Source organism: Scyliorhinus canicula, chromosome 5 (genome assembly GCF_902713615.1).
Source record: "Scyliorhinus canicula chromosome 5, sScyCan1.1, whole genome shotgun sequence".
Lineage (NCBI taxonomy): Eukaryota > Metazoa > Chordata > Chondrichthyes > Carcharhiniformes > Scyliorhinidae > Scyliorhinus > Scyliorhinus canicula.
In genome coordinates, this window is record NC_052150.1 from 69,712,469 (window position 1) to 69,738,793 (window position 26,325).

The 26,325-nt window shown below is 48.8% G+C and overlaps 1 protein-coding gene across 1 annotated transcript in view; it reads left to right on the forward strand.

Moving 5' to 3' along the window:
• The window catches only part of LOC119966035 (A disintegrin and metalloproteinase with thrombospondin motifs 16), a 320,047-nt gene that overhangs the window by 151,984 nt on the left and 141,738 nt on the right, over positions 1–26,325 (forward strand). The window contains exon 11 of the mRNA XM_038797188.1: positions 6,823–6,918. Within this exon, the coding sequence (XP_038653116.1) occupies positions 6,823–6,918 (96 nt within the window). The remainder of the gene's footprint in view (positions 1–6,822; positions 6,919–26,325) is intronic.

Below are 26,325 nucleotides of genomic sequence, written 5' to 3' on the forward strand. Positions count from 1 at the left end.
ATCGTATTGTTGGCCTTGAGCAGAATTAAGCTCTCCTTTTTTTATGCTGTTATTTGATCGCTCGATGATCAAGATATGGTATGTTATCTGGACTGAATCATTTAAGGGCTATCTGTTCCTTGACTGGGGGAGAAAAAAGCAACTTCCAACAAAACCTCAAACAGTTCTGAAATACTGTTACAGCTCATTTGTTCCTGCAGTAAATCTTTACTGTTTTTCTGAATTGATGGCTTCCTAATTCACAAAAGCTTGTATTAGAAAATGTCAGTTGTGATCCATAATATCCCTTGAGAATATGTATGTAAATGTTGTGTTGTATTGGACAGAATTTTCCAAAATTTGCAGAGTGCTAGATCAGACAAGGAAAAGCTGTGTGAAACTCACTGGTTTTCCGATGTCTTTTCTCGCCAGATCAAATGGATTGCACAGCAGTTGGGATGGGGTGGGAGTGGGGGGAGGAGAGATAAACTAACCTACAAAGCTGAGATTCAGAGATCGGAGGGCCCCAATCTCAAAGGTGAAGTTTAAGGTCCAACCCCCCACCGGACATCGGAACCCCTGGCAGTCAATGGGAACACTCGCAAACCACCAACACAAAGAGGAACAAATACCGCCCCCCCGCCCTCCACCACCACTCAATGGTTGTGTCACCCACCCCAAAACACGCAGGTGTTAGGGTGACTCCCCATCCTCGCCAGATTTGAAGCATCCCTCCCCATTCGAAGTCTTGCACCCCCCCACCGTCCCCAAAGCCATGCAACTCCAACCACCACCTCCAGCATCGCCACCCTCCCCCCACATAATGGGACCCCCCCCTCCGCAATAGGGATCCCTAGAAGCCTTGTCCCTGGCCCCACCTCCTGCCAGTGACAATCTGGCTCCACCCCCTGGCAGCGCCAACCTGTCAGTGTGCTCTGGCCCTGCCCTGCCATGTGCCTGACTACCCGGGGGCTACAATGGCTCCGCGACACCAGCGTGGTCATCTCGACTGCTGCAGAGCAGTAGTGATTCCGCCGGTGTGACCTCATGCTAGCGAGGGTGGGGAATGTACTGCAAACCCAGATATTAAGGCATTTTGCTGTTTAGGCATATTGAGATCTATTTAAATTGATGATAATCGGCTGTGAATCTGATTACATTGCCGGCGGTGGTGGGGGGTGGGGGTAGATCTCATTCTGAGAACTCTCTGGCGAAACCCCGTTATTGCCATCTTGCGAGAGTTAGCGGCCATGATGGGATTGGGTCTGTGGCGAATGGGCCCAGAAACCCCCCCTCCCCCCCATTATATCCAGCCCACAGTCGCTTGTTAAATTTCTGCCATCATGCTTTCACTGCAACGATTCTACTAACTGACCCAAAAATCAAATAGTAGCAAATACGAATTGAAGAGATAGCAGACACACAAATAAGAAACATGGGGCATGATTCCCCGGTCCCCCGACTGTGTATTTCTTGGCCCTGTGCTGTTTGTTGGCGGCGGGATTCTGTCATCCCCCCCACTTGTCAATGGAATTTCCCCTTGTAACCATCCCATGCCGCAGGGAAACCCACGGGTGGGGGTGCGTTGCCGGCGGGAAAAGTGATTTGCAATGACCGGAGAATTCCGGCTATGATTATAAAACTGCCAAAGGAATGCCGCTAAGGACTTATAAAAATAGCCAGTATCTTAAATGAGGTAGAAAACCTATCCATTTCCATAACGATGAGACAGTTCAATCCTTCAGGATACCTTTTGACCAAGATGCTGCAGCTTCACAACACTGGCTTCTGAATTTAAAGAAAAATGAATTTGTTGGCAGGTGCAGGAGCAGATAAAGAATACCAAGTTGAACAAATCCAGTTCCGTCTCTGCCCACCACCAATTTTGACAAGGGGACCTAAAACAAGCAGCCTATTTCCATGTCCGAGATTTTCGGAGTGTCCTGAATGCATGTGCAGATTGGGATCCAGGCTGTCCCAGCACTAAATCTGTCAACGTTGTGGTTGTTTTATGTCCAAGGAATGGATGGAATGCGTGCCAATTTCTATCCCCTGAAGTCTCCATTTCAGAGTTATAGGGTACATATAAACATCCCTTTTACCATACAGGTAAACAACATTAATGTAAGTGAGAATTGGCTAAATTGGTGCCTCGGTTAGCTAGGAGTCTAGCAACGTTTGCGGCTTCGATATGTTCTGCCTCATTCAGTTCTGACCACTCTCGGTCAAGTTTGAAAGGTTGAGCGATGCCAATTTACGAGTTGGTGCTTGCAAGAGAAGTGTGAGTGATGGTGCATCTTCACTTGCAGATTCGCCCTCCTCAACTTCTTCTGACATTGGCCCCTGGACTTCATCAGGATCTGGGAAGAGAGAATAGAGAAAATGGTTAGTACCTAGAGGCAAATCGTATTTTGTTGCAAAACAGTAGTTTCTCAATGGAGCACCAGTACATTGAGGGAAGAGGATAATTAACTGCTAACGGATGGATGATTACAGAGCCCACAACCTGTGGCATGAATCCTCTTCCTGGCTCTGTACAGAAGCACCTTCTCTACCTGCCCAGGATATTGATTGAAGCATTTCTGGCAGCTGACAATATAGTAAAATGAAGGAGTACCTCCACTTGTGCAGGTGTTCGCCCTGGAATTCAGTACTAGTTTGTCCTGCAAAAGGAATGCTGATTGTGTTGATGCGTTGTAAATTGACGAGATTTGAAGATTTATCATAGATTATCATAGATTATCGTGATTGTATGAAAGCTTGGTGTTATGAAGAAACATCAGTTCTATTAAAGGGAAAGCATTGTTTAAGGAAGCACTGGCAGAGTATGCAAGTTACAATGGAGGAGTGCCGCTGAAGGTTGTTGCAGTGATTGGATGAGACGAACGTGAAGCGGGTGGTGCCAATATTTTTATTGACACTGTTAGAGCAAACAAATGCAGGACAGCAGTAATGAATAGTCTGTGCCAAGCCATTCAACTCTTTTTATACTCCTTCTGGGTCAGAGGGTCTAAACTTCTGGTATATATACATTTCACTACCACAGACAATCCTTCCATCGCTGGGTGGCAGGCCATCTTTCTCTCACCTGGAAACAAGATATCCTCCTTCCTTAATTCTCCACTAAAGCCTCCAGGGCATTATTAGAAAATTTGAGACTTCCTTCAGTCAACACTTTTTGTCTTGCCATTCCCCAGCAGTTTTCAGTTGTGTTTCATACGGAACAGTTAATCTCCCTTTAAGAAGTGCAGCCCATTAGAAACTGGGAAACAATGTCATATGTGCTCAGAATCCTCTCTCTCCACTGCTGTGTAAAATGTCCACTTGCCAGTCTGAGCCATGCTGACAGAGGGTTGTGAATCTGTGGAACCCATTGCTGCAGAAGGCTGTGGAGGCTAAGTCAATGATTGTCTTTAAGACAGAGATAGATAGGTTCTTGATTAATTAAGGCATCGGGGTTACGAGGAGAAGGCAGGAGAATTGGGATGAAAAACATACGAGCCATGATCAAATGGCAAAGCAGAATCGATGGGACGAATGGCCTAATTCTGCTCATATATTTTATGGTCTTATGACAGTTCATTGATGGATAGAGTGAGGTATGTATGTGAATGGGATTATACCTTGCGTATGACATCATTGGCCAAGCAATGCTTTTAGTTCATGCACATCTCAAAGTATCCAGTAACAGATTACCAAATGGTTGGCTCAAATGAAGCCTAATGTGTTAAATTGCTGGACACATATCTGCTTAACTAAATGTTTCTTCCTCAAAAGCGCATTCATAAACCTCTCTTCTCCCCCCCCCCCCCCCCCCCCCACTGCTGCAAAAAATTCATGCCCCACATATTTGTCACGATATGCCAATGAAAAAATATATTATAATAATCAAGGAAAATTATTTATCGTTTTCATGGAAAAATATAGAAGAATACTGTGTAATAGAAAAAGGTTATTAAGTTACTATAATTCAATGGTTTTCATGTCACAGCTTCTCTTACTTCTATATTTAAAATAGTGAGCGGCCCTAACAATCATTATCATTTCACCTCGTGGTGGTCCTGTGTGGTCATGTTTTCTGATTTAAACTCCAGTCACATGACATGACAACTGTACAGTACCGTTCCTAAATTCCCAAACCAACACAAAAATTGTCGTGATTTTTTTCAACCAGTAGAAATGGTTAGGTTCACACTGTCAAAATCCACCTTGATTTAAAAGCCCCTCACTAAATGTTCTCTTGGTCTTATATACTTCATCCGGGTATGTAGTATACAATCTAAATCAAGCCTACAATCAATGCTCATTCAAGGATGCCAAGCAGTATTTAGTACATGTCTTATTGTGGAAATGACAGAGTAATGGTAAGATAAATATATTTCGGCCATTTATTACTTACTTCCCTTCCTTAAGTCTGTTTTGTCTTGCTTGTACTTGGGATCCCTTATGCCTTTGTAAATTTAATTATTTGTTCTTTCAAAATTGACTCCATAGTCTAACTGAGTTTTCTAATGGGTATCTCTCTATGACATATCTGGAAGATGGCCAAATAATTGATAACATGCTATTCATATTGTAAAAAGGGTGCTCTGCGGTGATCTGCTAGTACTTGTATATTTACATTTGCTGTAGATATGTGACTAGTGCAGGCCAGGATCCTATTCCAAATTAAGCTGGAACAGCAGACCTGATGGCAACACTAAGGTCTGTGAATGCTTCATGAATTGTCCTTTGGGGTGCCTTCACAGAATTATCCCATTTAAGGTACTTCATGTTTTCCGTGGTGGTTCTGAAAGAAGGCAAGCCATGATAATCAACTGCCATTGGGCAGAATTTTCACATAATTGCAGAGTTCTGGATCAAGAGGGAAAAGTCGAGTGAAACTCGCTGACTTCAAAGTTGCTTTTTATTGCCTGATTAAACACCACTCTATGCAATTTTAAAGTGTTGGTGAGGTCGGTGTGGGGGGAGCAGGCAGGGGGGTGATGCTAATGACACCTTTTCCGATCTCAGAGTTACATTTTAGCCCCCCTCCCCCACAGATATTGGGACTCCCCACACAGAAGGGCACCCCCCCACACCATGTAAACATCAGGGTCACCAGTTAGCCAACCCCCCCCCCCCCCTCCAGTTCTGCTGGCACCCGTGTAACCCCTCCTCACTGGCACCAACCCTGCCTGCCATCACTGGTAATGCCCTCCCCCATCACAGTCTCTGCTCCCACCTCCCCTTCACAGTCCCCATTCCAATGCATACACAACTCTTCCCCCCCCCCCCCCCCGCCCCTCACCAATATCAAAAATCTTGCAGGCTCTCTCCCCCTATATAAGGAGAACTCCCCCAATGGTGTTCACCAGAAGGCCCATTGTGGCACTGCCAACTTGGCACTGCCAGGGTGCTGGGGCAGTGCCAGGGGACAGTGACAGAACACTGCCTGGCCAGGGGACAGTGACAGAACACTGCCTAGCCATGTCCCTGACCACCCTGACTATGCTCACTTTGCGCTCCTGGCGTGGTCGTCATGACTGTTTTTTGTTTTCATAAACCAGTAGTGTGTTATGCCAGCATCAAACGGGGAGGATTGAACATGGTCAGACGCTATGGCCATTCAATGATATTAAATACTATTTTAAATCTCACAAATTAGGTTCACACCCTATTGGGGTGTCAAACTGATCACGCCATTAGCAGGGGTGGGGAAGATCTCGTTCTGAAACCTAACCAGCACAAATCCCATTATGTCCCTCCCGCAAGACTTTGCAGCTATAATAGGATCTGCGCCTGCTGTGAACGGATCTGCTAAATTCTGCCCATTGCCTCCTAATTGTCTGCACTTGCCAAAGTCACGTCAAATAAGCAATGACTGTGAGAACTGTCAACAACAGATTTCAGTCAGCTCACAGCCTAGTGTAAACCATGCCATGTGTTGCGAAGACTCTGCAGTTACCATATAATATAGGACTGGCTTATAATGGTGAGAATTGGTGAATTGTGCCATGGACTTGTGCAGATGACCACCATTTCTGGGACTCCTGCTGTTTTATTAGCTAAACCTCAGCAACTATCAAGCTCAAGCTACTCTTGTTACCTAACTGCAAACTCTTGCCTGAAAATTGGGTTTCTTTTCCTTTTATTTTTGCTTGCTTCTTATTCCCCAGATTTGGCAAAGGATGGGTCAAAATGCATCCTCACGCTTCGCAAAGCTTTCAGGATTTTTATCACGGTATCATTGTGATGCATCACTTTTCATTCCTTTAAGTTCCACTTACAATTCTTCTTTCTCAATGCAACTGTGTTCTCAATATTCTCCCTTACCTGCAGCTATCCCAGTGAGCAGACCTCAAAAATTTGGATGCAAACATTCTATTCTACCATTTGTGCGTCTGCAGCCAAACAAGAGCCGTTTTATCTAAGCTACACGGTTGCAGAAAATCTAGACTGATGTCTTGAAGTTAATTTGGAAGTCTGCGGGAGTAGGACGAGTTAAATTACTGTTACTGAGTGCTAGCATGTGCTTGACTGGCCAAATGGCCTCTTTCTGTGCTGAAGCCATTCTGTGATTCTTGTTGGACAATTGTTTGGAGACAATTGGATACATTTCAGCAGAAAAGTGGCTGACGGATATAGTGACAAGATAGGAAGCTGGGATTGATCCAACAAAAATTGCTAGAATTAATTGGGCCAATTGTCCTTTTCATGTTCCAAAAAATACTTGTGTTCTTTGCCAATGCTGATACCAGAATGCATTTGTTACCCCTTTGCTACAAGTTGAAAGCAATAACTCATTATCAGTCATTGTTCTCACTGAAAACCTTGTAATTGAATTGCTTTTCTACCCTTTAGGATATCTGTAAAGCACTGTGGTGTCATAGAGTTGGCCGAAGATGTGAAACAAAATTCATGCCAGCTGCTGAGGGCACTGTCTGTGGGCTCAACAGGGTAAGGTAACCTTTTGCTGTTTTCAGTTGATAATAGCTTCTGAATTGTACCTTTTAAAATATATCTGTTCATTAAGTTATAAGCGATTTATAATAAAACTGGTTAGTCAATCTTATTTTGTATTTAGAAATCATGAAGAATGTTTATTTGCAACAATATGAACTCCCTTAGTTATAGCATTCAACTTACATGTTCTGGTCAAATTCAACATGGAGGCAGGCAACACGGTGATGCAGTGGTTAGCACTGCTGTCTATAGCGCTGAGGACTCAGGTTGGATCGCCGCCCTGGGTCAGTGTCTGTGTGGAGGTTGCCCATTCTCCCGTGTCTACGTGGGTTTCAGCTCCCACAATCCAAAGATGTGCAGGTTAGGTGGATTGGTCACGCTAAATTGCCCCTTGGAAAAAATAATTTGGTACTCAAAATTTTTTTTTAAAAATTCAACATCAAGGCAATGCAAAGCTTTGTGATACCGGAGTCAATATTAATACACCTGCAGGCTAACCAGGGTTAGTTTGAAACAAACTGTGAATTACTTACTGCACAGAAAAATGTTCACCTCTTCGTTTTCCTGCAGTTGTACTAAATGTGTCATGTGCTTTTAAAAATTCTTCATGATTTCCAAAAACAAAATTATTATTTTAATGAATTTGAAGACCGAAGCTTGGAATTATTGAATTTGATTTGTGGGATAATTTTTTGTAAAAACAAAATCATTAGATTATGGACTTTTTTTTGACTGAAAGTTTCCTCAATAAGTTGAATATATAAAGTGACTTTTATCCCAATGGCAGTAAATTAGTGTTGATATGATGAGGCATGTGCAGATCTTTCTAATGGTTGAAAATAGTAGGGCCTGCTGGGCATTATATGATGGCTGGAGTGTATATTGGAACCATATGGAGATTAGTAGATGTTTTATGAATGTGGCATAAGAGCCAAATATAAATAAAGATAAATTTCATAATGGACAGCGAAGGGGATTGGAAAGTTTGGTTTGGAGAGCAGCAGGCAGATTCTTTGAGCTGCTGTGGAGCAGGTCCTACACTTGGAGCAATGCCTTGAAAAATTTAGTCCAGGGTGTCACAAGTGTAACTAAAGAGGCCAAGGGAAACCCTGCATCATATTTATAGCAAAGGACGCATTCACCCACAGCTTTTTAGTTTTCTCAGCTCTGTAAGCCTATACAGAATTGTTGAGGGTAAAATTCAACTTGGGCTTTTATACCCTAATATATAAAACCCATTGCTATCTGTTTTGTGCATATGCTAAAGGTATTTTTTTACCCCTGCTATTTATGTGTCTGCTTGAAAATGAGAAGCCGCATGATTTTTTAAAATGTCAAATTAACTCCAAATAGCTGATGTTGTTAATGTGTTTCAATTCAACTTCTGTTTAATGCTGCTTTTTAAAAATCTATTAGAGACCGCTTTACATTGTACGATTACGGTCTGATGAGAGGGTTTTAATTAACAGACATAAAGAAACGTTAACATTTATTTAAAACTATTAGCAATGTATAGCCGCGACACATACTTCTATAGTAACACAGAGAATATACATGTGTTTAAAAATAGCGGGCAGGATTCTAACTTTTGGGGACTAAGTCCCCACGCCCGGTGGAAAATGTGCGAGAATCACGCTGGACTTTTTCCTCAAAGTCCGGGGTGATTCCCCATTTTCCAGGGGGCTAGCAGGGCCCCGGCGTGCGCTCCGCAGCTTGGCTGCCAGCGGGGCCCTGCTGTCCAGACCGCACGGCCGTGCATGCGCACGGCGTTCCCAAGAGGATCTGCGCACGCTTGCGGCGGCCCACTTTGGCGCTGGGGACCGCCGACATGGCGGACCCACAGAGCGGACCCACGCAGAGTAAGGTAGGTCCCCCCAGATCGCGATTGCCCGCCGATCAGTGGCCCCCGATCGTGGGCCTGGCCACCGCTGAAGCCCCCCACCACGACCGCCACCATGGTCGCGGGTCCGAGCTCCCGCCGGGTGGTACCAGATGTGAACCACGCCGGCGGGAACTCGGCCAGTCAACCGCGGAGAATCGCAATGGGATCTTCCAACGGCACCCGACCGGCGGCGCTTCGACTGTGCGCGCAACTGGCAGGCATGCAGAGAATCGCGGAAGCGCTGTCGCGCTGGATTTCCAGCGTGAATGGCTATTCTCTGCCCCCGTGCCAGGCGCGATTCCGGCACGGAGGGTCAGAGAATCCCGCCTCTGGACTCTGACCTGCTAATTCTAGTTTTCTGTGTTTTCACTGACTATTGGAATTATGTGGTAATTAGATATTAATCTGCTGGCTGCTGGCATCAACTCATGAATCAATGTTGGTGTGCTGTAATTGTCCCTGAGTAGATACTTTGGTTGCGATTTAATGAATAAAAGAGTCCCCTGTGGCCCGGTTTAGCGGGCTGTTTCCCGCATTGGGAAAGGACCCCGCTATCAAATGGAACTTTTTCAGGCCTTGACAGCGAACCCCCTACTGAGGCCGGACTCACATTCATTTATAAATGCGCCACATTCTCTCGAATCTCCCAATGCAAGCCCCTAAACTCTTCAACTTATCTGTTGGGGGGCTCCGCGGCTCCGCAAGCCCCCCCCCCCCCCCCCCCCCCCCAACCCCACCCCACCTCAAACAGGCAGGCACAACCAAGCCCGATCTCAGGCGCAGGCAAAATGCCACCTTGGCACTGTGGCACAAGGTGCCAAAGAGTAATTAGCAGTGCCGGGGTGCCACCCTGCCCAGTGGCGACCGCCTGGGTACTTCCGATCGCCTGGGACCCCCCCCCCCCCCAGTGCCATTCTGTCTGGTCCCCATTTGTGGAAACCAGTGTTGAGTGGTGCTTGGCTGGGGTATCCTCGGCGAGGGGGTTTGATCCCTGGCACTGGTTAGAGCCAGTGGAGACATTTTTAATTGTCCCTAACTTGCACACATATTATGCAAATTTAGATGCTGCCCATTGTGGGTGGGATCCAGATGGCGACGTCTAAAAAGATCCTGTTAGATCACGCGAGGCGTGGCGAGCCGAGCAAATCTGTTGAGAGGCCAAACACGAGATTTACCAGACTTGTTGCAAGCCCGAGTTGGGCACAACGTGGCTGTTTGATCATACCCTGTATCTTTTACTGTTAAGGCCTGAAGTTAGAAGAGGTTGAATATGAGACAAGGCATCATTAGTGGCTATCTCTATGGACTGGAATATATGAAACTGAAGATCTTTTTAAAGATTAATCAATCTAGAAATAAATCATGTTTTAAACAAAAAAGAAAACAAATTGGTAACACTGTATTTTAATATATTTATCAACATTCTCCAGAGAGAAAGTGTTTAAAAGTAGATGTCATGCTCAAAAATGGTAATTTGCCAACACATCAAAGTGTGTTGCTGTGCTTGCATTACTTTTAAGGATTCTAGCAACGAGCAACACGATTATAATTTTTAAGTGACAGGTTACTTGTATGCAAAAGCTGCAGTGATTTTTTTTTGGCATGAAATGAAAGACAAATGAGCAAAATGGATGTATAATTAGTAAGCCATCTATGCCAGGTTTCAATTTTAAGCACTTTGAGGAGTCAAGTACTTGTTGGCTGGTTATCAAAATATGACGTATGTCTGAAGTCCCAGGGTTCCTTGGAGGTATTTTACTCCTACAAATACAGAAGTACTTTTTTATGGTTATGGTACTGCATGAGCAGAAATTTCCCCCAGTTAAATATTGGGAAGACTGAAGCCATTGTCCAAACTGTGTTCCCTAGCTACTGACTCCATCCCTCTTTCTGCCAACTGTCTGGGACGAAACCAGACTGTTTGCAACCTTTTTGTCAGATTTGACCCTGAGATGAGCTTCCGACCTCTATTTCTGCCATCACTATTTCACCTCTTAAGTTCAACATTGTCTCAGCTTATTTGCGGTTGCAACCCTCATTCATGCATTCTTTTACCTCTAAGCTTGATTATTCTAATGTGCCACTGACTGGTCTTCCCCACTGCCCCCTCCATATGCACGAGGCCATCCAAAACATTGCCAACCATGTCCTAACTCCCACTAAGCCCCGTTATTCAGTCTGATTTTTTGTATCAGTTCGGTAACGTATTCTGATATTTTGTTTCAGCTCCATTCATAGAACATAGAACAGTACAGCACAGAACAGGCCCTTCGGCCCTCGATGTTGTGCCGAACAATGATCACCCTACTTAAACCCACGTAACCCGTATACCCATAACCCAACAATCCCCCCATTAACCTTACACTACGGGCAATTTAGCATGGCCAATCCACCTAACCCGCACATCTTTGGACTGTGGGAGGAAACCGGAGCACCCGGAGGAAACCCACGCACACACGGGGAGGACGTGCAGACTCCACACAGACAGTGACCCAGCCGGGAATCGAACCTGGGACCCTGGAGCTGTGAAGCACTGATGCTAACCACCATGCTACCGTGAGGCCCCTTTCTATGTGTTTATTTGTGCTAAAGACGAACATGCAAAGAAATTCCTTTACCTGAATGGATGAACCTGAGAAATAGCTAACATCTGGCATTGGGCTTCATTCTCGACAAACTCAAAAGTTCTGCACACTTTAAAAAAAAATATTTAGAGTACCCAATTCATCTCTTCCAATTGAGGGGCAATTTTAGCGTGGCCTATTCACCTACCCTGCAGATCTTTGGGTTGTGGGGTTGAAAGCCACGCAGACACAGTGGGCGCGATTCTCCGGACCCACGCGGCCTGGGAGAATCGCGGGAGGGCCCCCCGACATTTTTTACGCCCCCCCCCGGCGCCCCTCACGATTCTCTCTCTCTTCCCCCCCCCCCCACCCCCGGCCAATCGGCCTGGAACAATCGCCGCTCGCCGTTTTTCACGGCGAACGGCGATTCTCCGAGCCCGATGGGCCGAGCGGCCGGCCCTTCACGCCCGTTTCAACACGGCTGCAACCACACCTGATCGCTGCATTCGTGAAACGGGCGCCAGATGCCCGTTTGGGGCATCTAGGGGCCTGATTGGGACGGGAGCACCACGACTGTGCTCGGGAAAGGACAGGCCCGCGATCGGTGCCCACCGATCGTCGGGCCAGTGTCCAAAATGGACGCACACTTTCCCCTCCGCCGCCCGGCAAGATCAAGCCGCCACATCTTGCCGGGCGGCTGAGGAAAAAGACGGCCACCGCGCATACGCGGGTTCGTGCCGTCTGCGCGATGAAGTCATCCGCGCATGCACGGGTTGGAACCGGCAACACGCGCATGCGCGGGTGACTTCACATTCGCGGCGGACGAGGTCGCTGCCGAGAAAGACGGAGGCCCACTCCTAGCCCCCCGGGTGGGGGTGAATTAGGGGCGGGGAGTGGGCTCTGAGGCCGTCGCGAACCTCGGCCGAGTTCACCACGGCCTTCACTAATTTGGCCCCCTGTGGAGAATTCTGCCCAGTGGGTGGGATTCTCCGACCCCCCCCGTTGGATGGGAGAATCGCCGGGAGTCGGCGTGAATCCCACCCCCGCCGTCCTCCCAATTATCTCGCCCCCCCCAAAAACTGCCCCAGCGTGAGTCGCGCCACACACCTCGGAGAATGACTGGGTCCGGCATGACTCAATGGGCCCCGGGCCTGTCTGGATTCTCCGGCCCGCGATGGGCTGAAGTCCCGCCCATTCTATGCTGGTCCCGCCGGCGTAAATTAGAGTTGGTCTTACCGGCGGGACTGGCGGCGCTGGCGGGCTCCGAGGTTCTTGGGAGGTCGCGGGGGGTCTGGCCCCAGGTGGTGCCTCCACGGTGGCCTGGCCCATGGTCGGGACCCACCGATCCGTGGGTGGGCTTGTGCCCAAGCAATAGAGTGCCTCTATTCCTTCCACACCGGAGGCCGTGGCCATCCGCCATTCTCAGTGCGGAAGCGAATCCCCCTGCGCATGCGCGGGGATGCCGGCAGCGTACGCTGGCGCTCCTGCGGATGCGGCGACTCGCGGAGGCCCTTCGCCGCCGGTTGGCATGGCGCTAAGCCCCTATCCCGCCGGCTGGTGGGGCACCAACCACTCCAGGGCGGGCCTAGCCACTGAAGGTACGGAGAATTCCGCACCTTTGGGGCGACCCGAAGCCGGAGTGGTTCACGCCACTCCGTCCCGCCGGGACCCCCCGCCCCGCCGGGTACGGGAGAATCCCACCCGGGGAGAATGTGGAAACTCCACATGGAGATTGACCCAGGGCCAGGATCGAACCTGAGACCTTGGTGCCATGAGGCAGCAGTGCTAACCACTGCGCCACCGTGCTGCCCTTGAAAGTTGTGTTCCTCGGCAGCTTATTGGAGAAGGACTTGATTGGCAAGGACGGGAGTGGAGGCAGTGACTGGCAGGATGTAATCAAGAGGGAATTTGGAGCTGGGTGATGAGGTTGAGGATGCAGCGGAGGGGGTAACGTTCGAAGGAGAGATATGGACAAGGCAAGCAATGATTTGTGTGTCTTGATTGTGGATAAGAGCATAAGAAATTTGAACAGGAGTAAAACATTCGACTCTGTGCCTGCTCTGTGCATAACTAAGCTCTGTGCATCACTACGATCTTATTACTATTGGCATACAAAAGTTTATTTTGATCTTGAATGTGTTCAATGACTGAGCATCCACAGCACAGAGATAGAGAATTCCAAACATTTGCAACTCTCAAATATATTTTCTCATCCTTTGCGGTCCTAATTGGCCAACTCCTTACTCTGACACTGAACCTTAGATTTTCCAAGCTGGAGTAACTATAACATTACTTCCAGCATTTACCCTATCGAGCCCCTTAAGAATGTTATGGGTGCGATTCAACAGGAAAAATAGAGGGTGCGATTTACTGGCCGCATCCAGCCCACAATGCGCAGGACCCAGACTCTCATAGTTATATAGCCACCAAATCTATCGGCCTCCCAGTATCTATCAGCCTTGCCGAGGAGACACCAGCCTGGCACTGTTTAGCACTCTTCCCCACAAATGGGGGCCAGGCCAAATGGCACTGGGGGTTGGGGTGGGGGGGGGGGTCTCCTAGGTGATTAGAGGCCCCTGGGTGATTACCCTTTGGCCAGGCTGGCACCCTGGCACTGCTGATAACACCTGGGCACCTTTGCACTGCCAGCATGGCACCCTAGCAGTGCCACTCAGGTGCCACCCTGGCACTGCCAGGGAGTCCATGTGGCACTGCCAGGCTAGCAGTGTCAAGGTGCCAAGCTGGCATTTTGCTCACATTGGGGATCAGGCCCGGGGGCGCAGTACTGGTATGTGGTGGGTATGGGAGGGCTCAAGGACCCCCAACCGGTGAGTTAGGGTGTTGGGGGGGCCGGTGGTAGCATCAAAGGTCGAGAGATCAGGGCTCCATTCAGAAATGGCACCCTGATCTCTTTCTACACTGAGGAGGTCCGATCACCAGAACTCCTCAGTGCAGGAAATATAGAGAACAATACAGCACAGTAACAGGCCCTTTAGCCCACCAAGCCTGTACCGGTAATTATACCAAACTTTGCCAAAACCCTCAGCACTTCCTTGTGCTGTATCCCTCCATACCCATCCTATCCATGTATTTGTCGAGATGCCTTTGAACGGCATTAATGTATCGGCTTCCACAACCTCCCCTGGCAACCCGTTTCAGGCACTCACCATCCTCTGCGTAAAAAACCTACCTCGCACGTCTCCTCTAAATTTGTCCCACGGATGTTAAACCTATGCCCCCTGGTGATTGACCCCTCCACCTTGGGAAAGAGTGCCAGCTCATCCACTCTATCCATGCCCCTCATAATCTTGTAGACCTCTATCAGGCCATCCGTCAACCTCCATCTTCCTAATGAAAACAGACCGAGTCTATTCAGCCTCTCCACATAGCTAACATCCTCCAGACCAGGCAACATCCTGGTAAACCTCCTCTGCACCCTCTCCAAAGCCTCCACATCCTCCTGATAGTGTGACGACCAGAATTGTGCGCAGTATTCCAAGTGCATCCTTACCAAGGTTCCATACAACTGTACTATGACTTGCCAGTTTTTATACTCAATGCCCCATCCAATGAAGGCAAGCATCCCATATGCTTTCTTGACTACCTTGTCCACTGGTGTTGCCACCTTCCTAGATCTGTGGACATGCACACCCAGATCTCTCTGACTTTCTATATTTCTAAGAGTTTTGCCATTTATGGTATATTTCCCCTCTGTGTTAGACCTACCAAAATGCATTACCTCACATTTGTCCGGATTAAACTCCATGTGCCATTTCTCTGCCCAAATCTCCAACCTAGCTATGTCCTGCTGTATCTTCTAACAGTCCTAAACACTATCTGCCACTCCACCAATCGCGGTGTCAGCCGACTGATCACGCAAGAGGCCGCGTTGTTGCATCCTGACTTGAGCATGACGAGGCTGTTAGTTCAGGCCCATATGTTTCAATGAAATCACACCTCAGTCTTCTAAATTCCAGGGAATATAGGCTGCATCTACGCGCTCCCTCCTCATAGAGCAAACCCCTCATCCCACGAATCGGGTAAGTAAACATTTGTTGCAAACATCAATGGCAAGTATAAATTTCCTCCACTGAGGATGAAAAACTGTACACCGTACCCTCGGTGTAGTCTCACCAAGGCCTCATACAATTGTAGTGAGACCACTCCACTCATATTCTACTCCCTTGTACTAAAGGGTGCGATGTAACTGAAACATTTCCAAGTGCCGTTTCAGGCGGGTTTGGCTGCACCTTTCAGCCCAGCTCTGTCGGTGAGTTCCCCACCACTATCTAACCACACTAAGTCACTTTTTTGGGCCCTGGAGCGTTTTCTCCACGTGAGCCCACACTTCGAACTATTTTCATCACTGGGGAGCTGAACTCGCTGGCCAGACCGGCTCCTCTGAGATCGAGCCACCATTTTTAAAGGGGTACCCCAATCTCTGAGTGGGCATGAGGGTCCCCCACATCTCCCACCCACGGGCAATGTCACCCCCAAACACACCCCCGCCCACCAGCCAAGTGCTGATACCTCGCTATGGGGTTCCTGAGGGGCACCACTTTTCGGGTATTCTCACGCCCTCTTTTGGGATACCCTCTTCTAGGACCCTCACTCTTCACCCACCCCAACCTTGCAGAGGCTCCATATTGCCCTGCACTCTCTTACCCTTCATACCCCTTCCACCCTCCTTTTATGGGCATGGTCCCCCTTAGGCCACCTGGCACTGTCAAATTGGTAGTGCTCCTGCTAGCTTGGCAGTGCCAGCCTGGCAATGCCACAGTGTCCGTGGTCCAGAAGATATCATAGGGTCCAGCCTATCCTATCCCTGACTGCCCAAGGTCCTCCAATGGTCTGGGCGACTCCCTGTTCCACTTGGCCCATGTTTATGTGAACCAGTACTAAAAGGCACCTGGCTGGGGTGTCCCTGGGACGGTCGGTAGGTGTGGGAGCCGGTTAGATCCAGGATCAGCACAGTTAAGTACCCCGTTTAGATATGAGACTGGGTCCCACCCATTGTTTAGCACAGCTGGAAGGGGGCTGTTTAGCACAGGGATGGGGCTGTTTAGCACAGGGCTAAATCGCTGGCTTTGAAAGCAGACCAAGCAGGCCAGCAGCACGGTTCAATTACCGTAACAGCCTCCCCGAACAGGCGCTGGAATGTGGCGACAAGGGGCTTTCCACAGTAACTTCATTTGAAGCCTACTTGTGACAATAGCGATTTTCATTTCACTTCATTTCATTTCACTGTGGGCGGGATTCTGATCGTCCTGCCCCACAAGGTCTAATTAGATCTTGTGAGGCATACTAGCTGTCGGAAGCCGGGGCAGGCGTTTCCCGGCATCTACCGGTCACGTCACATCTCCGTTTGGCCGCAACATGGTTGCTTCACAATTGCTTCACAGCTCCAGGGTCCCAGGTTCGATTCCGGCTTAGGTCACTGTCTGTGGGGAGTCTGCACATCCTCCCCATGTGTGCGTGGGTTTCCTCCGGGTGCTCCGGTTTCCTCCCACAGTCCAAAGATGTGCCGGTTAGGTGGATTGGCCATGCTAAATTGCCCTTAGTGTCCAAAATTGCCCTTAGTGTTGGGTGGGGTTACTGGGTTATGGGGATAGGGTGGAGGTGTTGACCCCGGGTAGGGTGCTCTTTCCAAGAGCCGGTGCAGACTCGATGGGCCGAGTGGCCTCCTTCTGCACTGTAAATTCTATGATAAAAAATGGCAGGTCGATCACGGCCAATGTCTGACACACAATTTACTTTACTAATTGCTTGCTGTACCTGCATATTAACTTTGTGATTCAAGGACAAAGACACCCAGATGAAAACTCAACATTTCCCCATTTAAAACATATTATTCTTTTACACTTTTCTTTCCAAACTGGGTAACTTCAGACTTCCCTATATTATATTCTATTTGTCATCTTCTTGCCCATTCATAACCCATCCAAATCCTTGGCACCTTCATCGCAACTTGCATTCCCACCTAACTTTACGTTATCAGCACCTTGGATACATTACACTTGGTTTAATAACAGTTCTCTCTTCAGCCAAAACACCTGTTATCCTTAACATTTGGGACAAATGGTAACCTCTGTGCATTACCTCATATTTGTTCCTGCCACTTTTTTAAAAATAGAACAACACCGAGCCAGTACAGACACAATAGTTGGATTGCCTCCTGTGCTCTATGATTTTATGAAGGTTGCATTATTCTGTGACATGATAAGAAATTTGTACATTGTATTAACTTGGAAATTTCGCAACTTGGCTTTCAAGTGTGAACTGATGCCAATACGGCTGACATATGAGACAATCTGGGCTGTGACTGATAAATGTATAAAAAATCTGTTCAGGCATGAAGGTTTTTCTTTAACCTTTTCTCTTCCTGCAAACTTAAATAAAGTAGTGACGTGAGTGAAAATGGGTGGGTTTCTCTGTTCCGGAGCCAAACTGCTCCCACCAGCGGAGGAAGCAGAGTGATTCCCGCTGCTGTTAGGAGTGACCCTGACTTGCCACTCCATAGCCCTTGGGGAAACAAAGGCTGGGATTCTCCCTTTTGGGGATTAAGTCCCCACGCCCGCCGGAAAACGAGCGGGAATCACTCGACTTTGTCCTCGAAAGTCCGGCGTGACTCTCCGTTTTCCAGGGGGCTAGCAGGGCCCCGGCATGCGCCCCGCAGCTCTGGCTGCCAGCGGGGCCCTGCTGTCCAGACCCCACGGTCGCGCATGCGCACAGCGGCCGTAGGCGGGTCAGCACATGTGCGTGGCGGCCCACTTCAGCGCAGGCACCACCGATCGGCCATCCGATCGGTGGCCCCTGATTGTGGGCCTGGCTATTGCTGAAGCCCCCCCCCCCTCCCCCCGGAGTCAGATTCCCCCCAACCCCCACCAGGACCGCCACCGTGGCCGCGGGTCCGAGCTCCCGCCGGGGTGGTACCAGATGTGAACCACGCCGGCAGGAGTTGGCCGGTCGCCCGCGGGGAATCACCTCTTTCAACGGCCCCCGACCGATGTGTGCTGGCCATTCCATCTTACCTGTCCATGGGCAGCACGGTAGCACAAGTGATTAGCACTGTGGCTTCATCGTGCTCCCCATATCTGCATGGGTTTCCTCCAGGTGCTCCAGTTTCCTCCCACAGTTCAAAGATGTGCGGGTTAGGTGGATTGGCCATGCTAAATTGCCCTTTAGTGTCTAGGGATGTGCAGGTTAGTTTATGGAGTTACGAAGATAGGGCAGGGTGGATGGGTGCTCTTTCAAGGGGTCACTGCAGACTTGATGGGCCAAATGGCCTCCTTCTGCACTGTAGGGATTCTATGATTCTATGAAATAAGTGGCGCGAGATTTGCAGGACGATATGTAATTTCCAGGAAGTTGGGAGAAGGTTAGAGTGTGAAGTTCCATCTAGTGGTAGAAGAGTACAACTGCAACTGCGTCATGGAATCAAGGCTTGGACTTTCAACCTCAAGACAGGTAACAGGATCGGGAAAATTTCCACCTCACCCTGCATGCTGACGGACCGAAGTGTGGGATTTTAATTATGGAGGGGGGGGTGGGAAGTGAGGGGAAATGGTGGTTGTGATGATATCACAAGCATGGACTGGAGTTAAGCTGCCGTCCCTTGAAAAGGTTCAGAGGCAGCCACAGGCGCTGCCAGGTGCAGACAGGCTGCTTAAAAGGTCTTTTAAAGTACAAACAGGCCCTATCAACCCTCATCACCCAACATTTCCCCCACCCCCACCCCCTCACTACACAATGTCACCAAACAATGACCCCTGTAATGAATTAGGGTGTTTCACAAAAGGCTTTTAAAAACAATAATTCAATAATAACTTTCTACTTCTTAAAAAAAAAAGCAACTTTTTACTACAGCCCAATAAAAATGCCAATCTCCAGACCCTTTAAAATTTCAATCGCTGCAATTGCAAGCAGGTGAAACTTCTTTATCTTGTGCAAACAGTGTGAAATTGACAGAATAGATCAGAGAGCCAAAGCTGTCTCTTAAGCAATGTTTTCCCTCGGGCTCAGGTGTTTCAACAGGCCAATGGGTTTCTGGACTCTTAGCCAAGTTTACTATGTATTAATGTTGGATGAATATTTTTTTTCATGAAGTAGAATCATAGGGCGGGATTCTCCCAACGGGAGTCTAAGTGCCGACACCGGCGTAAAAACCCTATTCTCCCCCCTCTGTGGGGCTAGCAGGGGGTCGTGCGATTTACGGGGACGGCGCCTCGACGTGGCGCCAGAGACTGTCAGCGCCTTGTGTCCCGCGCATGCGCAGTTGGGCCGGCGCCAACTAGCGCATGCGCAGTAGCTGTCCTCCCCCAGGCCGACCCGCACAAAAATGGGGGATGGATCCAGGCTCGCCGGCGGAAGAAAGGAGGGCCGCCGACAGAGAGGCCGGCCCGCCGATCGGTGGGTCCCGATCGCGCACCAGGCCACTCCGGAGGGCCTCCCCAGGGTTGGAACATTCCCCCCCCCCCCCCCCCCCATAGGCCGCTCCCGACCCTTGAAGCCCCAGGTCCCGCAGGCCCGAGAGCAGGTTAGAACAACGGCGGTGGGACTCATTTTTTTTGACGGTCGCTCTGCCCATCCAGGCCGGAGAATCGCCGCTCGCCGTTTGTGGCGATTCTCCGAGCGGCCCGCGCGATCCACGTGGCGCTGGTTTCGGGGGGGGTGGGAGAATCGCGGCGTGGGTCGGGGCGGCGTGGCGCGATTCGCGCGGTGCCCCGGCGACTCTCCCACCTGGCGGGGGGTCGGAGAATCCCGCCCAAAGAATTTACAGTGCAGAAGGAGGCCATTCGACCCATCGAGTCTGCACTGCCCTCTGGAAGGAGCACCCAACTTAAGCCCGCACCTCCAGCCTATCATGTCACCCAGGAACCCAATTTTTGTTTCCATGGTTTGTCAGAGACTGCATGCAAAGACTCGGCTTCCTGTAGGTCTACAGGACTTTATCACCATGGCTTCACTATTGCACCTGTCTGCAATGCCAAGTTACAACCTCCTCTTGGCTAAGATCTTGCAATGAAAGCCACTAACAACAACTGCTGCACAATATCTTTATACATCCAGCTATTCACCTTCATGCACTCCCTTTGTGCTGTTTTCCTGCGCACTTTTGCCTTGCCTGCTGCTGCCATACCATGTTTCCCCAGAGGCTGCAGCATGGCTGTGGATGACTGCTGACGCACATTGGGGGAGACTGATTATGGCCTTTCAGGATGACCATGAACAACCCTGGGTGTTGAGAGTCTGCCTTCAGACTGCAACTGGGTTGCTGGCTGCCTTGCTGAGAGGCAACAACATTGGCAGAGTCGCAGTGGTGAGAACTTGAATGCTGTCATGCTGAGAGAGGGGCAGCAGGTTTGTCTTCCATGGAGCCACTGCCGTTCCAACAGAGCAATTGCAATAATCTATCGCAGGACAGGTTTTGGACTGCTCTTGAGAGCCAGCATGCCCCTTCCAACATGAGATGCACAGCCATAATGGCAGCCATCTGAGTCTGCATAGCCAGGGGCTGGTTTAGCTCACTGGGCTAAATCGCTGGCTTTTAAAGCAGACCAAGCAGGCCAGCAGCACGGTTCGATTCCCGTACCAGCCTCCCCGGACAGGCGCCGGAATGTGGCGACTAGGGGCTTTTCACAGTAACTTCATTGAAGCCTACTCGTGACAATAAGCGATTTTCATTTCATTTCAAGAATCAATCTCAAAACCTCTGCCTGAGCTCCACTGCAGTACAAAGACTTCGGGTGGATTCCATTTTATCCCAGTTTGCACAGCAGCACATCAGCCTCCAGTCACTGCATCATGGTTGGGCCTGTAAGTGCTGTCATGAAGTTGGCCACAATTTGCTGACTGGAAAGGCTGGCCTTTAAGCTCTGCATGATGCCCTTCACCAAGTTGGGGCAGGACTCCACCCTGCTCCTTGACAGTGACAGCGGACTCTCTGATATGCTTGCCAACGCTTTTTTGTGTGTGTGCACATTTCCATTCCCCATCTGATTCCATTGCAGCAGAACTCGTCTGTGGCCTCACTCTCTGATGAGCTGGCACAGAGAACCCCAACAGTGCAGAAGGAAGCTATTTGGCCCTTTGAATCTGCACCGACACTCTGAAAGAGCACCCTACCTAGGCCCATTCCCCAGCCCAATCCTAGTAACCTCATTACCACACCTAACCTGCGCATCTTTGAATATGAGGGAGCAATTTAGCATGGCCAATCCAGCTAACCTACACGTCATTGGATTGTGGGAGGAAACCGGAGCATCTGGAGGAAACCCACGCAAACACGGGGAGAAAGTGTAAATTCCACACAGTCACCTAAGGCCGGAAATTGAATCCGAGTCCCTGGCGCTGTGAGGTAGCAGTGCTAACCACTGTGCCACCCACATGAGCCACCCTTTCATCCTGGCTGTAGCTCATGCTCTCAGGTACTTGTATTGTCAGTATCTAATCGGGTGGCTCAAATGTAAGATAAAAATGCTTCTTCATCTGTGGTCTAATGTTACTTTCTCTCTCTCTCTCTCTCTTTCTCGTTGTCCTTTTCTTTTCTCTTCGCTTCTCTCCTCTCCTCTTCGCTCTCTCTCGAAAACTAAGATCAGCAAGGGAAAGCTGGGCTGAGGTTCTGGGCAGGGTTTAACTCAGGAGCCCCAAGGTTGCACCCTCTGCAGCTTTCACTTCATGCCAGCTAGAAGGATGAGGGTAAAGTGGGAGTTGAGGAAGGGCATAAAGACAGTAACTATCACCTTGAATGATCTCAGCAATGTTGGCTACTTCGGGTATGGCCCGACCCAGTGGTTAGCACTGCTGCCTCACGTCGCTGAGGACCCAGGTTCGATCCTGATCCTGGGTCAACGTCCATGTGGAGCTTGCACATTATCTCGTGCCTGCGTGGGTCTCGCAACCCAAAGACGTGCAGGGTAGGTGGATTGGCCATGCTAAATTGCCCCTCAATTGGAAAACCTTTTTAAAAATGTTGGATGTTTCAGGCTCTGTTGTAGCTGGCCACAGGATGTGCAGCATAATTTCCTCCATCAGTGGTTAGCAGCGCCAGGGTCCCAGGTTCGATTCCTAGCTTGGGTCACTATCTGTGTGGAGTCGACACGTTCTCCCTGTGTCTGCCTGGGTTTCTCCCTCCTGGTGCTCCAGTTTCCTCCCACAAGTCCCAAAAGATGTGCTTCTCAGGTAATTTGGACACTCTGAATTCTCCCTCTGTGTATCCAAACAGGTGCCGGAATGTAGCAACGAGGGGATTTTCACAGTAACTTAATTGCAGTGTTAATATAAGCTTACTTGTGACAATAATAAAGATTATAAAATTGTGCGAATGAAGGGGGCTGCACAAAGTTTGCTTACGGCCTGCTCAAGAGGAATAAGCACAGGCAAAATATACCCCCCCCCCCCCCCCCACACACACACACACACACACACACACTCCATGTAATGGGTACCAATACATTTTTAGCTCATTCACTAAAATTCTGGTCAGAGATCCACACTGGATGTGTCAGACTATATAATCTGTCAGAATTTCCAATTTTGGTGGGAATCTAAACTGGATGACATTGGATTGCCTGGCATTTATACACACAACTTGTTTCTCCTATTCCATAGCCCTGGAAGCTGAAAGTTCTGTGCATCATTTACATACATTTCGTTGAATCAAGGAAATGTAACTAAGTCAGATTGACGTGAGAGTGAATGGTGTTGTGTGAGTGGTAAAGAATCAAGAGCATGGAGATGGAGAACTCCGCTGGAAGTGAAGGAAATAAGCATCACACCACCAAGGGGTGGATAGCTTGGACTTAACCTGAGGTGAATGGGACTTCATTCCAAGAAGAGATAGACGAAAAACAAAGAGTATTGGGACATTAGACAGGCCCAGAGTGAGAAGCGATCAGCCAGACTGGAAGAATGTGATGAAAAGGAAGACCGTCAGGGACAGCCACCCATATGGTGGGATATGGGTTAAGCAGACAGCTTCAGGCATTGAAGTTATGAAGGACAAGAGGTGTTCAGCCAGAGTTCAAGATGGTACAATGATAGAAGAGATTGGTGAATTGTAATACCATTCTGTTACGACCATGTGAAGAGGGATAAAAAATCCTCCTCTGTTCTACCACCCGAGGTCTGGCTGCAAGCAGGATTTTATGTAATTTATAAGTATTAAGATATTTACTTAATGTCTATGCTTAACCATTTTGGTGCTGATTACAAGGAAGCAAGCCTGATAGGCATTCTTGAGTTTAAAACACACAGGGGTTCGTTTTTTTTTAAGATTAAAACCAACCATATAAAGATATAAGGATATTTTAAAAAGGTAAAACCCATGCACCAACCTTTGCAATACACATCCATAAGACAAACATGCAAAATTACAAGTTATACAATGGGAAGTCGCCTTTTGCCGAACTTAATAAAAAAATCAATACTAAAATGACAAAAATAGACACATTTGCGAGTCCATGGCTGAAGCAAATGTTTTCCACAGTGGTCTTGGAATCTCAATGGAGTTGAAGCCTAAATAAACCATAATTTCTAGAGATATTGGCTGTGACTTTGCGTCCCCGCTTGCAGCGATATGGGTGCGAAATATCACGAGACACAGAAAACGCGAATCGTGCAGGCGAGATCACATATTCCAATTTTCCCTCCCACTGTTGGCATAACAAACTTCCCACCCAGGAAGTTCAAGAATCTAATTTAGTTAGATTTAAATATAATTAGCAGATGTCCCCGCCAAATCATCCCTCTAGATTTGGAATGCCCCCTGTCGGCGAGGCTTGCAACGACTTTTCAAAAACGGGAGCCAGGTAAAGGGAACCGGCTGAGGGTACCAGGAGGCAGTGCCAAGGTGGGCCCATCTGTGGAGCTCCATTGGGAGAGACATCGTCCTTATCCATTGGGGGTCTCCACTGTGTCCGTGGGGGGTTGTGATCTCCATGTGCGTGTGCCTGTTTTTTCTGTCAGGATTGCCGGCGTTTTCCGGCCCCACTCCCATCAGGGTGATGGCAGGAGCCACTCCTCTAGATTTATTTCTGCTCAGAGTGATGGGTTATTTAATAATAATAATAATAATTGGAGAGAAAAGTCGACAGTGTAGCCTGCGAGCTGCATATTTTTGCCTCAGCCAGCACTCTGAGCAGAGAATGGAAAGCTCCTCTCAGACTCTTTGCAAAATGTAATGATTTCTGCATCTGATTTTCTTTTTGATGGAAATTCCCTATCTCTGCTGGATTTCCAGCTGTAATAGAGGTAGGCAGAGCGGAGAATCGGTGCCATTGGCGCCGTTGTGGTTGTGCGATGCCGCTCACGGGCCACTCTACGCGGCCGGCCCACCGATTCTCCGGCCCAGATGGGCCAAGCGGCCGTAAGAATAGAGCCGAGTTCCGCTGGCGCCATTCTAACCTGCTCTGGGCCGGCGGGACCTCGACGTGTAGGGGTCGGGTGGCGGCCTTTGGGTGTGGAGGGGGGTTGTCTGACCCTGGGGGGGGGGCCTCCGATGTGGCCTGGCCCGTGATCGGGGCCCACCGATCGGCGGGCCGGCCTCTGTGGCTGGGGGCCTCCTTTCCTATGCACCGGCCCCTGTAGTCCTGCGCCATGTTGCCTCGGGGGCGGCGCGCTGTAGGAGGCCACTGCGCATGCGCAAGTTGGTGCTGGTGCCACTGTGCATGTCCTCGTTGGCGCCGGCACAACTGCGCATGCGCGGATCCCGCGGCACACAGTTAGTGCCGGGATCTGCAGCTGGAGTAGCGCATACCATTCCAGCACCGTGCTGGCCCCTGCAGGGGCCAGAATTAGTCGTGGGAGCGGCCCGTTCATGCCGACGTAAAACGCGACGACGTTTACGACGACGTGGGCACTCTGCCGCGGGATTGGAGAATCCCACCCGTAAGGTCCAGTAATGTTTCTGTAAATCTTTCAAGTAGTTCTTGACATCAGCAGGTATGAAATTCCATTGATGGATCATGTAGCATTTCAGAATTGGAATCTATATTGCAATCTTACAGAAACTGGTCCATTTGTAATACCAGATGTCAGGTGATCTGGCCGTCAACTTACGTCTTGTTTGTTAAAAGTCCCCTTTAGGCAGTTCAATATATATATGATCAGCCGATGTTGATATCACTCATGCTCAAGTCAAACTATCATAACACACGGAGATATGAATATGTCAATGGTGAGGAATTTTAAAATGCTGAGGGAAGGTTATAGGTGATCATATGAAGGGGGTGAGTTGCATAATCCATTGACATTTTTGTAATACATGGAAAACATGGCCTAGAATTTGGATTGTGCCCAAATTGGTGCACGATCCTAATGCAGCAGACGCTACATGCTACTAATGAGGCCACAGGACCACAGCAAATTGCTCCACTGACTTAATTTATTATTACTGGCTCAAAATGCCAGTCATGTCCCAGTGCGAGCTCACCGGCTCTGGGGAGGCATCAAAATTGGCATGCCCTGATGTCAGTGTATGTCCTTAAAAGTCAGAGGGAGGGCGAGAAAATAAGGAGGTGAATGGGGTGGAGGGGATATTTCTGTTCCTCCTAGCTCCATGATAAGCGCATTTTGTTTCCAACTTTATCAAACCAACCTTTCCAACCTTTTAAGAACTGTCGGCTTAGGTGGCAAGTGCCTGATAAGAATTATCACTGCATGCAGGCACATGCTGTGGGTATGTGCAATCAAGTTTGCAAAGGGTTGGGGGTCAGTGAGCAGCCATTAAGTTTTACTTATGTAAATAGAGAGCCTGAAGCCTGCTTTTGGCATGGATTCTGCAAACATACAGAGGAGCCCTAACCATTACAGCAGCCAAAGCATTTTCAACCACTGTATTGTACTGTTAAATACCCATTTTACACCTGCAAATCAAACACAAGATCCAATTTCTAAGCCATATATTTTGATTAACGTGAGGAAAGTTGCAGGAGATTTGATAATACATTAAATAAT